This window comes from Condylostylus longicornis, unplaced genomic scaffold (assembly GCF_029603195.1).
Source record: "Condylostylus longicornis isolate FDR11 unplaced genomic scaffold, ASM2960319v2 ptg000011l, whole genome shotgun sequence".
NCBI classification, from domain to species: domain Eukaryota; kingdom Metazoa; phylum Arthropoda; class Insecta; order Diptera; family Dolichopodidae; genus Condylostylus; species Condylostylus longicornis.
Window position 1 is genome coordinate 5,519,611 of NW_026577980.1, and position 16,754 is coordinate 5,536,364.

Genomic DNA, 16,754 nt, shown 5'->3' on the forward strand with positions numbered 1-16,754 from the left:
CTTCAAAATGGTGAAAAATGTAAAATCGGCCCGCAAATCCGTTTTCGAGCCCTGATCTTTCCAAAAAATTTATATGTTTATTGTTTTAATACGAGGAGTTCATATATTAAATTTCAATGAAATCGGTTGATTATTTCTCTTTATATACACAAAAATGTATATTTGGCCCGTAGTAAACGTTTAGTTGCCGATGCCTGATTTCTTCCAAAACATAGGAATTTTCGCGAACGGTCCAGCTGAGCTTATATATAAAATTTCAAGTAAATCGGTTGAATACTTTCTTCAAAATGTTCAAAAATGTAAAACAGGCCCGCTAAAAACTGCAGTTCCCGAGGCCTGATATATACCAAAAGTTGATCGATCCGTGCCATGGTGGAAACAAACTTACATATAAAATTTCATCAAAATCGGTTCAGCCGAACTTGAGATACACGCGTGCACACACAGACCGACAGACCGACAGACCGACAGACCGACAGGTTGCTAAAAATAGTTTATTTACACTTCCCTACTATGGAGAAGTACGTTCCCACCGAAAACTCGATATGCAAAATTTGTTGCCATCACATAACCTACCTATTGTTTACACAATACGGTCGGTAAAAAGTAAAAACAAACTTTTAAAGCTTACGCAGAGAATCTTATAAAATTTTCTTTTATAGTAAAATCTTCATTTATTTACTCTTTAGTTGATCGCCGACTTTCAAATCGTAAGAACGGGTAAAGAAAAGATTTTTTAAGCGGAATTAAAATTTTAAATTGAAAATAAAATTTGTTAGCAATGAATTACATACAATTTGCAATCGATACAATTTTAGAATATCAATATTTGATCGTAACATTTGTTGGATTATTTATAATATGGCAATTAATAAAATTATTACCAGCATATAAAGAATTTATGGAAATTTATAGATTTTCAAAAACAGTTCCAGGACCAACAGTACGTGAATTCTTAAAGAATGCTAAAAGAGAACGTAAGTTTTTTTTTCGTTTTTTTTTTTTAAAAAAATATTAAAATATTTGAACCTTGGAAAATTTGCACATCAATTTGCTGATATTTGTACCAACTAGAAATTTTCCCCTGATATTGACCATTTATATTGGGCTCAAATAATATTGCATTTCTACATATATAACTTATAAATTTTTTTGTTTTTGATTTTATTGCAACATACCTAATATGAGACATGAGCCACATTGTATGCTAATAATAGAAAAACTACTTAAATTATTTTGCTATTTTACAAGGCTACCATCCAAGTTGTATAAATTGCAGTTTAATCACCTTTACTATAAAAATAATTGAATTTTTTTTTATATGCAAGCTTTTTGCTAAGCAAATTTAATGCATTTTGCACAGCTGTATGCTCCAAACCATGAGTAGGTCAACTATTGGTGTATGTACATATATTTTATCGTATATTATAATGTACTGACTATTTTATCTTTGAAAACATGTTTCATTGAATAGTAAGTGAAATCAGGTTACTTAAACCATGATGTTAACAACTAAATTTATATTTAATGTCTTATAAATTCAATGAAATCTAATAATTTTAATATTTTTATAATAAAAAATTAAAATGATTTTAGAACAAGTTTAAATTTACAAATATTTTATGAGTTTTTCAAAAAGTTACTGTTACTCGTAAATGATGCGTACTAGAATTTTTTAACATAAATTAGATACAAGAAAAATTTGGGTGTTTATCACATTCTCAAATACATTTGGATTAACAAAAATAGTCGAAAAAGAACACTGAATTAATTTTGTTTTTCTGCAAACAGTAAAACATAAAATAAAAGTGACAGTGTATTTTATTTTGATTCTTACGTTTTTTTTCGTTTTTGAATTTTAATTTTAAACCAGATTTATTTTTTCCTGTTTTCATTAATATCAGTAAGAATTTTAAAAAAAAAATAAACCGGTTTAATTTACGAGGATCTATCTAACAAAACTATTGATTCAATTTTTCTATTGCTAACATAACAATTTAGTTTCGGGTTTGTTTTCTTTTATGATAATGTTGACAGTATAATCATGTTATTCAGTTAGACAAGATGGTTTAGTTAGTAAGAAGAGAATGCAATTTCAATTCTAACCCATTTTCCATTATTTAGACTAGTTTGTATGTAACTAGTTTAAAGTATGTAGATTGCAATTTTAAAGAAACCGTTATACTTACTCGTTGTTAATTAATCCGTTGTAATATGTGGATATGTGGATAATCCGTTATAATACATGGCAAATTAAAAAATTGTTCAAATTGCAATAAACATCAGAAGACCAGAAATACAATTAATTGCACTTGTACGCTAAATGGAGCTAGTTAAAATGTAAAGAGCATGTGTTTATCGCGATCATTTCACTGCTGTGTCAATTGTCAAATTTTTACAAATTGTGGTTTCGTTCTATATCTCACTATTTTCCAGTGATATACCAGTGATAACATATTGAGAAGGTATCACGTATTTCCTTTATATAACATAAATTTCGATTTAGAAATTTTGTATTATATTAGTCTCAATTTTTTGAGTAGCGTAATGAATGCAGAAGGAGATTAGAGTTTGAATAGATTTATAATTTGATTTAAATATTTTCTTGAATTTATTTAATAATTTGGCAATTTATTCCACATAAAATTTTGATGTATTATGATATTTTTGTGTGTTTTCATTTTAACCACAAAGCGACACTCAATTATTATTCGAAAGTTTAAATGAAAAACAAAGACTAAATGAAAATTCTATAATAATATCAAAAATTGGAGAAAAAGTTCGTGTTGAGATTTAACCACATTTTGACCCATCTCAGTTACTTAATTTAAAAATTTTCGATAAAGTCACTGAAATAACGATTTCCTTTGCGGTTACAATTTCACTTTGTTTAAAACTAACTTTCTATAAAACATAGTTTTTTAAACTTAAACGTTTATTCCTTTCCACCTTAAACAAAAATAAGAAATATAAAACAAGTTTCACCTCAATAATTTTCATATGTGTTTTTAAAAATCGTGTCCTTCATTAAGAATTTAATTAGGTCACTATATCAGGAGTACACTGTCCATATAATTTAACCGGTTTATATACGTTTGTACATATGTATGTAGATACGTACAAATCATTAAAAAACAATGAAATTAAATATTAAATTAAAAAAAAGGCTGGTTTTAACTTTTTCTATGAGAAAGAGGAAGATTAATAAAGTAAAAAAACAAAAATAAAAAAGTCGCAATGCAAAAATTCCGAACTGCGCGAATTTTTGATTGATCGTTATTACATGAAAGCATGAAACCGATATTTACACAGCAGCAGTCCCAAAACTATTATCGTGTTTTCATTTTACTTTTTATACTTTTTAACTTATCATGTTACTTTTATGTTATTTATGGTTCATTTTTTTAACTACCAAAATATAATTAGGGTCTATTGAAATTAAAATATGAAAAAAAAAATCTCCTGTGGTCTGCACATCACCGACCGCAAGCAATACTTTAACGAAAGTATTGCACAAGATTATGGTAGTGCCTTTTAAATACTTTTTTAAAATTTTAAGATAGCTATAGTACAAGCCTTTAGTTAAAATACCTTGAAAAATGTATATTTGGTTCTTATAGGAGATTCCCCAAGTTCTTATAGGAGACTTTCATCTGATGAAACCTAATTTCTTCTAAAACTTAAGTGATTTTTTGTCCTGTCACTCGAAGCTTATATATAAAATTTCAACAAAATCTGTTGAATACTTTCTTAAAAATATGCAAAAACGAAAGACCGGCTCGGAAAAAGTTGCAGTACCCGAATCCTACAAGTTCCGAAAGTTTAATTTATTGATCCCAACATGTTCCAAAAACATTGATTATTCCGTGACGATGTTAAAACATCCGAAATTTTGTGCTATCACATCACCTTCTTTACTGTATGCGATATTGCCGGTAATAATATTTTTTGAATTATTATTAATGACATTGATCGTTTGCCGTAAAGTCATAAAAAAGTAACAAAGGAAAAGATGATCTATTAAAATGAAATAAGATGAAATCGGATTAGGTATATAGCAAGAGAAATTAATTTGGTTAAGGCAGGGACAATACAATAATAGTTATACAGTACTTGTGCGGTAGTGGTGTTTTCAGTGCATGTGTGTAAATAACAGTACCTAACTACCTAACAGTAATAATAACAGTAATAATAATCAAACTTAAAAATCAAGAATTTCATACTTGTGCACTTTTTATATAAAAAAATAAAACAATGTACGTTACCAGAACAAGTGTTTGACATTCAATTAAATAGAAATAGAATAGAAATGATCACAAATTTACTGTTATAATAAATCTAACGGGTAATTTCAATGGCAACACTAAAAAATGATAAATTTTAATGCAATAAAAAAAAATTAGAAAACAAATCGAAGTCCAAAAATTGTTTTCCATTATATTGCAATATTCTTTGTAAAAAATTCAAGGTTAATAATTTCTAATTTAACCATTTGCTTATAAGATTCTGGTAACTTGTTTTAAATTTATTCCGGAAATTCTTCTATACATTACCGGAACGACACATACATGCATACATACATAAATTAATGCTGAAAAATTTTAATAATTAATAATTTTGGTTTTATTTTTCCATGCATTTAATCACTGACAAATTAATACTTGTTATGAACTAGTTACCTGCTGATGTTGAGGGCGATCTGACGGAGCATGTCATCCGCCACTGGTTGGGGTATCGGGCACCAGCTATCCCAGTGTGCATCTGGCTGTGTCCAGGAGCTTCAGCCTGGGGTGGGTTAAATAGAAGTAGCAGGTTACCACCAATGGCTACATATCATAACCAGAAAAAAAAAATTATGCACACGTTGAAATAAAAAATAAAAAAATTTAGTGCGATTGCAAAAAACAATCATTCTGTTTGACAATACAATCATACTGTTTGATCATACAATCATACTGTTTGATCACACAATTATACTCATTGATCACGCAATCGTACTGTTTGTTCATACAATCATACTGTTTGATCATACAATCATACTGTTTGATCATACAGAGCATTAATATATCTTTTATCTGCACTTTAAATTATTATCAATTAAATTTCGAAACTCCAACTAAATCATTTATCTCACAATAGTAGTTTGATGAAGATTCAAGAAAATTTTATGCCAAATTAAAATGCCATTTCAGTGATGTTTTAATTATCTACTGGACTTCTTTCAAATATTAAAACTTTTATTATTTGACAGCTCTGATTTAATTGCCTTTAAATTTAAAATTTCACTACACTTTTGTGGGCAGATTTTATTTTTTAATAAACACGGGAATCTTTAAGAAATTTATCTTCATTTTTCGAAAAACCTATTAAGATGTTAATCTTTTGAAGTCTTTAAAAGAAACTCTCAATCAATTTTATCGAATATTAGCGTTTAAGTTTCAAGAAGACAGCCACTTAGTCTAAGGAAAAAAATTTTTTTTTTGTTTTTTCACTTTTGCTAATTTTTTTTTATTTAAATCATGTTTTGTGTATAATTTTATACCGTAATTAAGTTGTTTAACAATAAACCGTTGTGCATTGCATAATATTTAGCATAAGAAAAATTTAAAAGTTAAATTTTTATCCATTCTTCATTTTGTTCATTTCCGCATGATATTTACATACTATACTCAAACAAATATAAATATATCTACTACACACACAACGATAATACTTTTATTCTTTTAACATACACTAAATTTTATGTACGAGTATGTGATAACTTTAGTATGAAACACAAAAATAAAATCGGATTTTAGAATTTCAGAAAAATAAAAAATTTAAAATTCATAAATAAATTAAAAAGCCGGAAATTTTTAAAAATATTTTCACAATATAAAAACGTAATATTTTGGTGTTTAACTTGATCTTTTAATAATTTTGTATTTTAAATCTTATAGTGGTCCTATTGTTTGTAGATTTAATAAGAAAAAATATTTTCAAGATCAAAAATAATTTCCAAATATTTTATCTTTGATAATGCGCAGTTATAAATCTAGATAATTGCATTTAATCATTTTAATAACCGGTTTTTAAATTATATAATTTTGAGTAAATATTTTTGAAAGCAAGTGTAACATTATTGTACCGCTATATTATGCGCTTTTGTTCGTTTAGTATCAAATTTTGGTTGCCGTAGTTTTTCAAAGCTACTTTGCTTTGAAAAACTACGGCATTTTGTTCAAATCAGTTCGAAATAACTACTTTAAATATTACTAAACATTGCCTTCCAAACAACTGAATCTGGCAGATGTCATTCTACCTCTTAAAGTAAATCGAATGAGAAATCTTCAATTACTACTCTTTATCGATTATCTAATTTACTATTGTTACAAGAAATACTAAGAAATAAGTAATACTTTGGATAAAACAAAATGATTTGTTGTTGGCATATTATTGAGAAATTTTTATTTGATTGGACGGTTTAAAACAACCTTCATAACAATAAATCTGATGTCATACTATTTTGTACTTTAATCACAAAATATGATTACCACCTATAGTGTTTAATAAATTTTAAGTTTTAATTCTGTTTCAATCTTAAACTTCCACTCAAATCGCGGTATAATAAATTTTAAAGAAAAAGGTGTCAAAAATATGCAACAAAATATTTATAACAAATTTTTTATATTTTTTTTTTATTTTAAATTAACACTAGATTGGTATATATGTAAAAAATAATTAATTATGGTACAAATATATTTTAAAATTTATAGTTCACTATATAGTATGGAATTTCGCATGAAAAGCGCAAAATTGAATTGGCCGCTCTATTTTTAAAAAAATTTGATAACATATTGAAAATTAATTTTTCACATATTTTTAAAAATACTGTATATATCATACACATATATGTATACCTATAAATATGGGTAGATATGCATCAATTAGATAAATATATTGATGTATATAGGTTGTTCCAGAGAAAATAAAAATAAATCTTACCAATTTAAATTTCTTTCCAAAGAAAAACAGAATATACAAATTTAAGGGCTAAGGCAGATATGCAATTTTATATGATAGTATTGCAGCTGTTTAATTGCTAATATTCCATAGGTTTATATTCAAGCGCGCACATATGCAACTTTATGATCATATACAAATAAGCAATAAAACAGTTTGTAATTTTTAGTTATCGCACTCGATTTGAAAATGACGTAGTAGTTTAGTTGCTTAGATGTGTCCGAAACAATTTTACAATTAAGCAGTCTGTCTGAGATCTAAAGAATTACTGAGAAATAATATACAATGTGTTTTTATATTTCAAACATTATAATCCGACACGTTCATAGACTTTTTAAAATGATTTATTTGCAAGAATATTTAGAAACACATCCTACAAATTTAAGTGTACTCTAAATTTCGGAATAGTAGGTAATTGATAATAATTATAGTTGACAATCACTGATATGACATGAATGTCACATAAAACTTTCTACTGTTTTATAATACTACTTTAGAGAAATTATTGTTGACCTTGAAAACTACTTCAATGTATACTTCCTAACTTCCTACACATAAACTTTGAGACAACTTGTGGCCATTTTTTCAACTTTTTTTTTTTGATTTTTTTATATCAATAAAATAAATTGATAGAAAATAAATATATCAATAAAACATCGCTATTATTGTCAGGTGTAACAAACAATTCATTGTGAGAAATAATAATTATTAGCATATCGTGAGATGAACTAAAGAAATTTTTGAAATATTGAATGGGGATTTTAAAGAAAAAAAAATTTTTTTTTGTTTGGTATTATCTGAGATTTTTGAAAAGAGAAAAAAAAAAACGCTTACATTTTTTATTATACTTTTGGAGTTCTTTAAGGTTTTTTTTGCTTTGCTTTGCTTTTAAATTTTTTTTCTGAATTTTGAATGAATAAATAATATTGATTGTATGCTTTTGGTCGAGACCTAATAATATTACACGTACGAGGAAAGAACAAAAATAAATTATAAAATTTTTGTTTGTAATTGACAAATAAAAATTTTTTTTTTAAACAATATTGTAAAAAGGTGTTTAAGAGTCAATATAATTAAGCTTTAATTTCACTTTGAATTTGAAAATTTATTCAACGATCTTGAAAATTTTATAATTTAATATTTTTTTCGTATAGCATTAGTCTTGCTGGCTTTCAGAATAAACATGGGTGTTTTGGATTCAAAATGCTGTTTAAAATTATTCAATATAGATATTATGAAGAAACTTGCAATTTATGAGAGCAAAATAACTGGTTGGCAAAAAATTTCCGGAAAAAAATGGGTGGTTGCAGATAATTTTAGCCAAAAACCATATATGTAGGATAAAGCTGGGCCGTTATTATGTAATTCGATTTTCGTGAAACGATAATTGTATTCCTAAACTCTTTTTGGGTATTCGAATATGCATTTTTCTTACTATGTACTTCTACTTTCGTGTAATTTTTAACATTTTTTATTCGAGGGCTTTTTTATAAATAATGGGTTGAAAGTTTTTTTATGCCATGAATTTTAATATCAGAAGTAAAGAAGCAACGAAATCCTCCCTATAATAATGGTGGAATTTCTAAACAACTACAAGGAACTTGCCGGAGGGTACCATCGAATTATTTGAATGAGTTTCATCTATGGCAGCTATGAAATTTTCCTTTTTGATAAGAATATTGTTTTGCTTCTCTTTGTTCAGCTTCTGAAATTTTTAGTTTTATTTATATTGGGCATATTTTTTCTTCTAAAGCAGTGCACGCTTCTGTGATAACATTGGGCATCGTTTGTTGTGCAAATGCTATGTTTATATCTTGCCCGAATCAATGTTGGGATCCTCCTTCTGCCAGAAATCTTAGTGTTCTCACTAATTTTATAATTTCCGCTACGGAAGTCGACCGTCTTGATGTCTTTAACTGGCTTTTGATAGAATTCAAAACGTATGCGAATTATTTGTTTTGCCCCTTAGTACCTTCCATTGAATGGCGTTGTAAAACTGGTTTTCCTCCTCCTCGGTATGACAATTTTTAACATCAAAATTCACTGATACCCAGCGCTACCTGTAGTCATCAATTATATGAATTTTGTATTTCAAAGTGTAAGCTTTAAGGTTAAAAAAATCATCATATCGGTATTTGTTTTTCCCCAATAGAAATAATTCATGAATTTTAATACTGACTTTATAAATCTATAATAATTTGCTATGCATAGGTAATAAAAAAAAGTTCAAATTTTAAGACCATTTTCATAACATTTGAAGTTTAAAATCAGTTTTATACTTATTATGCATGAAAACACAGAAAAACGCTGGCTCATGAATTTCTAATTTTAAAATAATAGAAAAATGTTACATACAAAGTATACTTAAAAAATTTTTAACTAAGATTTTGAATAGTATTTTTTAACACCTTTTCTTTCTTATATTTTATATGTGCCGATACATGACTAGCACGAATGGCTTAAGGTCATAGAAAGTTTTTTACTTTATTTATTTGAAAACTCGCGTCCACTTAAGTATTAAGTAATATTATTATTTTGCTGTTATACTTTACTTTAGCACTTACTCAATTGAATCTTTTTTTTTCACTTGTTGTAGTAGTTGTAGCAAAAAAAATCACTACACATCCCTTTTTCTCTATAGATTCTCAGTACAAAAAAAACTTCGTTTTATAAACCAGGTAAAAATTTTTTTTGTTTTGTTTTAGTATGGGTATAATTTGAAGTTTTATTTTAAATTAGTGTTTCGTTTCGAATGAACGAATAACAAATTTATAGAGCTAAAGACTAGTGTTTTGTTTCAAATCTTCTGATCCATTGCTTTAAATTTACTGATCTTTATACGTAACGTAGCATGATTTGTTGCTCATTTGCTGTCAAATTCTGCTCATAATGTGAAATAATTATAAGACGCCCTTTTAAATCGTTGTCGATATACGGAATTATTTCTTAAATTTTGTAATTCTATGTTTATATATTGAGCGTATTGTGTAATTGAATCTGAAGTTTCTAAGCAAACAACAGCTATCAAACTTGTCAGTTACTTGTTTTATTACTTAAACTTGTATAATTAGGGGCTCAATTGTTGCAATTTTTTAGTTTTGCAGCTATTTGATTGCATTTTTGTATTCCATAGGTTTATTTTCAAAGGTGTATACATGCAACTGTTAGTTTAGTTGATGAGATGTACGTGCAACGATTTTAAAATCAAGTGGTAATTACAAAACTAACAATTGCACGTCGGCCTGACCCCTAAAGGTAGCAATGTTAATCAAAATTTTTCTTGACTTCAGTTTTTTATAAACCTACTAGCTATTCGTATTAGTTTTAATACCTTATGGTTTACGAGAACTGGTCATTTATAACAATTTTTTTTAACTTATTTTTAACAATTAATTTTTTTCTTTTCTTATTTTGTTTTTGTTTTCGTGTATATCAATAAATTATTTTTAACTTCTTTTATAGTTGAAATAAAAATATAACAAACGTACATGAGACAAAATAATTATAATTTTTTTTCTTTTTTGAAAAGATTAAGTAGCTTTGATTCAATATGCCTGACAAATAAAAACCGCTCAAAGGCGGACGAATTTTATTTTGATTGTTGAACGCTACCAAAAAAAAGAGGCAAAAAAGTATTTTTAATTACAATTTTGTTTTAATTTTTAAATTTGTAATTGGAGGGATTGATTGAAATACAAAAAAAGAGGCACAATTTTAACTTCAATCGAATACTGCTTTTATTTGTTACTGTTTTTTTAACTGCTAATAAACTATTTACGAACAGTGATTGACTTGAGAAAGCCAATTATAAAAATAGAATCTTGAATGATTTTTTTTTTCTTGTTTAATCTTATTTAATACATGTATGTAGGTACATAGGTATGTAAGCTTGATTAATGATTTTTTTGCGTGAAATTGAATGGCAAATTCAAGAAAAATAATCCATGGATTTAATTTTAACTTGTGGCTCACTAAACAGATCCAAATAAATAGTTTTAAAAAAATCTTCGCAAATATTCTTTAAATATACCTTTGTTGCACTGAATTTGAAAATTTATAGTAGCGCTCAAGCTTATTCTCTTTTTTCACTGGTTTTGGGTAACAATAGTTTGTGATAGCTCAATAGCCGAGAAGAAACTACGCCCAAAAGTTGAACTTGTTTTGTCTTATGGACGATTCATAAAAACAAACTAAACAGTTACTTAAAGTCGGCTCACAGAAAATCCAAGTTTTATTGTGGTTAGTTAAATTTCCGGAGTAATGTTTTTAAAATTTTTGCAATAAATATCACTAACACTTAGTGACACACTACTATTTTGTATATTTCCCTTATTCTCAAATTGAGTTTCAATATATTTATATCAGATGCTATGCTCCCTGTAATAATTTTAACACATAGAACTTATTATTAAAGCTCCCCCTAAAATTTTCGAAGCAGTTTATTTATTGCTGAAAATTTTGCAAGATAAAGAAAGTACCCCGTATCAGTACATTTTAAGAGTGCTAACTTCTATTGTAGTTACAATTTTTTAAAAAGAGTTAATTAAATTTTATTTATACAAGCACATTGGAATAAAAATTATCTAGCGATAACAAAATTTGAATGATATTGCCTATGCATGAACCCAAAATATTTACAATTTTTGTATTTTTTTTTAAACCTACAAAATGACTATTAAAATTTAATCATCAACCCCCAATTATAATTTCTAAAGATTAGTTTCAAGTGCGAATTCTAGAAAAAGTCAAATTCATTATATATGTATGTAAAATGAACACCAACACGAGTAATATAGATAATGATTAAAAATTAATCTAAAGCTTTGAATTTGAACAAATCTTCGTACTTACTATAATAAATTAGTCTATTTTTGAAACTATTTTATAAAAAATCCTATTATGTCTGTCTATCAGTCAATATAACTTCAAAATTTTGTTGATAAGATAAACTTATAAATTTCACTTAATTGCTATACAAGGAACAATATTTTTTAAAAGAAAATTCACTATTTATGTATGTACTTTAGAAAAAAATTTTATATTACTGTATATTTATTTCGATTTTAGGTGTACTACCTTGGATTGAAGAATTAAGGAAAGAACATGGTCGTATGTTTGGTATATGGTTTGGTACACATTATACAGTTTTTTTAACTGATCCAGATTTAGTTCGACAACTTTTAAGTAATAATCATTTATTATATAAATCACATAATTATGAAATAACAAGACCCTGGCTTGGTAATGGTCTCCTAACAAATGGTGGTCCAACATGGCATCAAAGAAGAAAAATGTTAACACCAGCATTTCATTTTAAAATTTTAAGTTTATTTAAACAACCAATGGAAGATAATTGTGATATATTAATTAGAAAATTAAATGAAAAAGCAATAACTGGAGAAGAATTTGATGTTTATCCATATATAACACTATTTGCAATGGATGTAATATGTGAGACAGCAATGGGAATAAAAAAACATGCACAAATGAATTCTGATTCAGAATATGTTAAAGCTGTTCAGATGTAAGTAAAAATAATGGAATATTTCAATAAACCCTAACCTCAATTGTGCAGATATTTTTGCAATGTTATAAAGTCTGGAGTAAATCTTATATGCAGAAAAATCTGCAAAACATCTGCAAGGTTCAATACAGTTTGAAGTTTTCTTTCGAAAATAAAAAAAATTGTCAATACTTAATTTTTAAATTGTTACAACTATATAACAGTATTGGTACAGTGTTATATCTATACTATACAAAGTAGTACTGGAATCAGAGGCATGTACGCAGCTGCATTATTGAAGTCGCACGTTGCTGTTATTGTATATGCGACCTCTGCAAAATTCACTGTTATAATATTTTGCTAAAATATATGAAAATGTTTAATTTTTTTATGTACATAAGTGCAAACTCTAAAAATCGTACCTGAAATTACATTCAGCAAATATTATTAATATTAAGGCAAAAATTAGAAAATAAAATGTAAAATAGAAATGTTAATAAAATTGAGTACTGTAATACAGTGACACAATATTCCCTATTGTTCCTTCATGGAGCTGAGCTTATACTTATAAAATAATAAAACTTAAATGAACTTATACGTATATACACAATTTAATAGTGTAATTATTTTATAAAATTTTATAGGGTGTGTCGTGCACTACATAAACAATCATTCAGTTTTTGGTATCGGTTTTCATTTATATTTAATCGGAGCGAAGTACGCCAAGAGCGCGATAAAGCTTTAGAAATTTTACATAAAGAAACACGTCAAACAATTGCTGTTCGTAGAAAACTCTTAGAAAAAGAACATATATTAAATGGAACCAATGGAACAGTACCAAACGGAAATTCGACAGAAGGTAAGAATTTTGTTTTCCTTTAATCGCGGCCAAATTTCGAATAACCAGCCTATAATTTAATTTTTTAATTTTCAATTAAAAAATTGCAAAAAAAAAAACTATTATAATTTTATTTACAGATACCTTAGGAGTTAAAAGGCGTATGGCATTTTTAGATATGCTTTTAATATCACAAAAAGAAGGAATGCCAATTAATGATGAAGAAATTCGTGAAGAAGTTGATACATTCATGTTTGAGGGCCATGATACAACTAGTTCAGCAATTGCTTTTACATTATATTTATTATCATTACATTCTGATGTACAACAGAAAGTTTATGAAGAAATTCAAAATTTCGAGGGACGAGAAAATGAAACAATGAAATATCTTGAAGCTGTTCTTAAAGAATCAATGCGTTTATATCCACCTGTACCATTTTTCAGTAGAATAGTACATGATAAATTTATTTTAGATAATATTATTGAAATTCCAAAAGGTGTTACTGTTAGTAGTAATGCATTTTTAGTACATCGTAATCCAAAATATTTCCCAGATCCATATAAATTTGATCCGGAACGATTTTTAAATACAGAAAAAGAAATGCATCCATATGCTTTTGTGGCATTTAGTGCTGGTCCTAGAAATTGTATTGGTATGTAAAAACTTGTATATAAGATTTTTCTTATTTAATATTTTTATTTTTAATTTATTTACGTTTCTTATCATCTTGATTTCTATTTTTGTGCTGTCTCATGCCAGCTTTATTAAATTAAATTGAGACTATGTGATAACAATGTGAAAAAATTTGTGTTGATTTAAGTACTAAAATTAGAACAAGTGTACACATTTTATGTACGCCAATAAAATTAAATGATTTGTGTACAGAGAGAAGAAAAATGTTCTTACTAAGTGATTAGAACAAAGTCTAATAGTATAACAAATTATAAAAGAAGGCATTGCGATAAATAATAGAGCATTTGAAGCAAGAGAGGAGAGGAGTAGAGCAAATAACATTAAATTATATTGTTCTTTGTTGTTTTTTTTTTTTTTTTGTTAAATAATGAGAGCAAAATGATATTTAGAATTTACTATTAAAGCATGACTTGGCAAAATTATAGATAGTGTTTACAAAATATCTGAAAAATTTTAATTTTATTTAATAAATAATTGTTTTAATTGTTCAAATTGTTATTTCACGCAAACTTTGAATTTTTCCTATTTTCAAAATATTTATAGATAATCTAATTTTGTCAATAATATTAAATTTGAATCCTCAAGGTCAAGGTACATTAATATTATAATTAACTAAATATGATTTATGGGGAGATGTTTGACGTACAACTGATTTTATTCAAATTAGGTTCAAACGAGGAGTGTTTTTTAAAAAATATCATCATTCATTATTATGTTAAATCTAAATATTTACTAATTTGAGCTCGTGGATTAACAATTTGTAATTCAAAACCATAACACTGTTATTATTACATAACACTGACAAGTAGTAAGTAAATACTTCCTAAATAAATCTGGTAATTATTATTGGCTGTTCTAATTTGTTAAACTTATAAAATTAATTTTGAAAAACAAAACTCTTTATTATTGAATCACTTAAGTAATATCGGAATTTTCGGGCAACCAAATTTTAAAGAAAGAAATTTTGAGTCTAATACATAATATAATGATCCAAATTAGTTGATTAATCATATGGATATTTTGATGAATAATAGCAATTCTGATTAGATTTAAATCAACAATGTTGTATTTTGTGCCGATAATGTGCACTTAATGAAAATTTTCTCTTATTACTGTTGTAGTCCACTGTCTTTAAATTCCTACTGTACTATTGCCAGTCACGAAAATCAATTCGAATTTATTTCAAGTAACTTTCCCGGTATGTAAAATAATTTTTAATTTTACTTTTAATTTATATTTCGCAAATCATCTGTAACCGCAAATATTCACATTTAGTCACATACAGTGCTATGTTTAAGTCGAATTGCGGCTAAAAACCGAAATATTATAGAATGTTAATTCTATATACAATTGCTCAAATCAGAAATTCAGTAAAATTTGGTTCATTTCAGGCAATGCCCTTAAACGCCCCTCAAAAATTTTTCCAAATTGTTCCTTTTTGGAAAATTTATTTGTAATAAAATGACAATAAAAGCGCTGGTAAAGTTAGAAAGATTCAAATTTTTCACAAAAAATAATTCTTAAATTTTATTAGGAACAAGAGATCAAAACTCTTGAATTGGGCAATTTTACTTGACTGTCCAGAATTATTGAAAATTAATTCATTAATACACAATATTAAAAATTTTTTTAACATTATATTTTACAATAATTTTAATTTTATTTTAATTATATTTTTTTATTTTTAGGTCAAAAATTTGCCATGTTAGAATTGAAATGTACGATATCAAAACTTGTACGAGAATTTGAAATTTTACCAGCAAAAGACTCAAAACCAATATTATTGGCTGAATTAATAATGAAAAGTGATAATGGAATTAGAATTAGATTAAAAAAGAGATAAATTTTAGAATTTTAAAATTTAAAAAAAAAATCTTTTCCTTATATTAAAAATTTAATAATAAGCAAGGAAATTGAAATATTTTTATAATAATTTTTAAATATTAAAATAAATATTTTATGAATATTTTATATACTATTTCTTTATTTGAATCAAAATATTATAAATTTATATTGTTTTTAAATATTGTTATTATTAAATATTTTTTGTTATTTTGGTGAAAAATCAATTTAAATTTTTATATATTAGAGATAATTATTAAGAATTGTACTAGCTATATTTTAAATAGTGATCGCTATTAAAATTCAAGAATTTACGATTACTAGATTAATTGTAATTTTAGTTAATCAATTTAAAGTTTATCGAATATATTAAATTCGATATACAAGCCTGTTACAATAAACATATTCTTTAGCCGATTTAATTTTCATAAATGTAGTAGTTTAGCTCAACTAAGGTCTATTCTAAAAGATTTCAATTACAAAATTTATTAAAATTTTGCTTTAATTCTTGTGTAATTATTATACGATATATTAATGTAGAGTAGTTTATAATATATAAACCAAATATATGGAATTTAATAATATTAAATATATACTTTAATTAATGTTTCTGTTCTTGCCCTCAACTCATTATTTCCAATTCAATTAAATTTTCACGTGTATGTGTCATATATATATAAATAATTATACATTTGTATAATTTTCTTTTGCTACAAACAAATTAATATTTCTGAAACATTTTATATAATTTATTTTAAATTTTATTAAAATTTTATATTTGATATATTTTTTTTTTAAATATTAAAAAGCAATTATAAATGTAAAATTACAATATTAAATCTTTGATACAATTTCATTTTTTGTATTTTGTAAAT

At 26.0% G+C, this 16,754-nt stretch overlaps 1 protein-coding gene across 1 annotated transcript; it reads left to right on the forward strand.

Moving 5' to 3' along the window:
* The first annotated feature begins 711 nt into the window (after positions 1-711).
* LOC129619309 (probable cytochrome P450 4s3) lies at positions 712-15,937 on the forward strand. Its single transcript, XM_055534544.1, has 5 exons — positions 712-977; positions 12,070-12,526; positions 13,150-13,364; positions 13,484-13,996; positions 15,726-15,937. The coding sequence occupies exons 1-5, from the start codon at positions 782-784 to the stop codon at positions 15,878-15,880; spliced, it is 1,536 nt and encodes a 511-aa protein (XP_055390519.1). The 5' UTR covers positions 712-781; the 3' UTR covers positions 15,881-15,937.
* Positions 15,938-16,754: the final 817 nt, after the last annotated feature.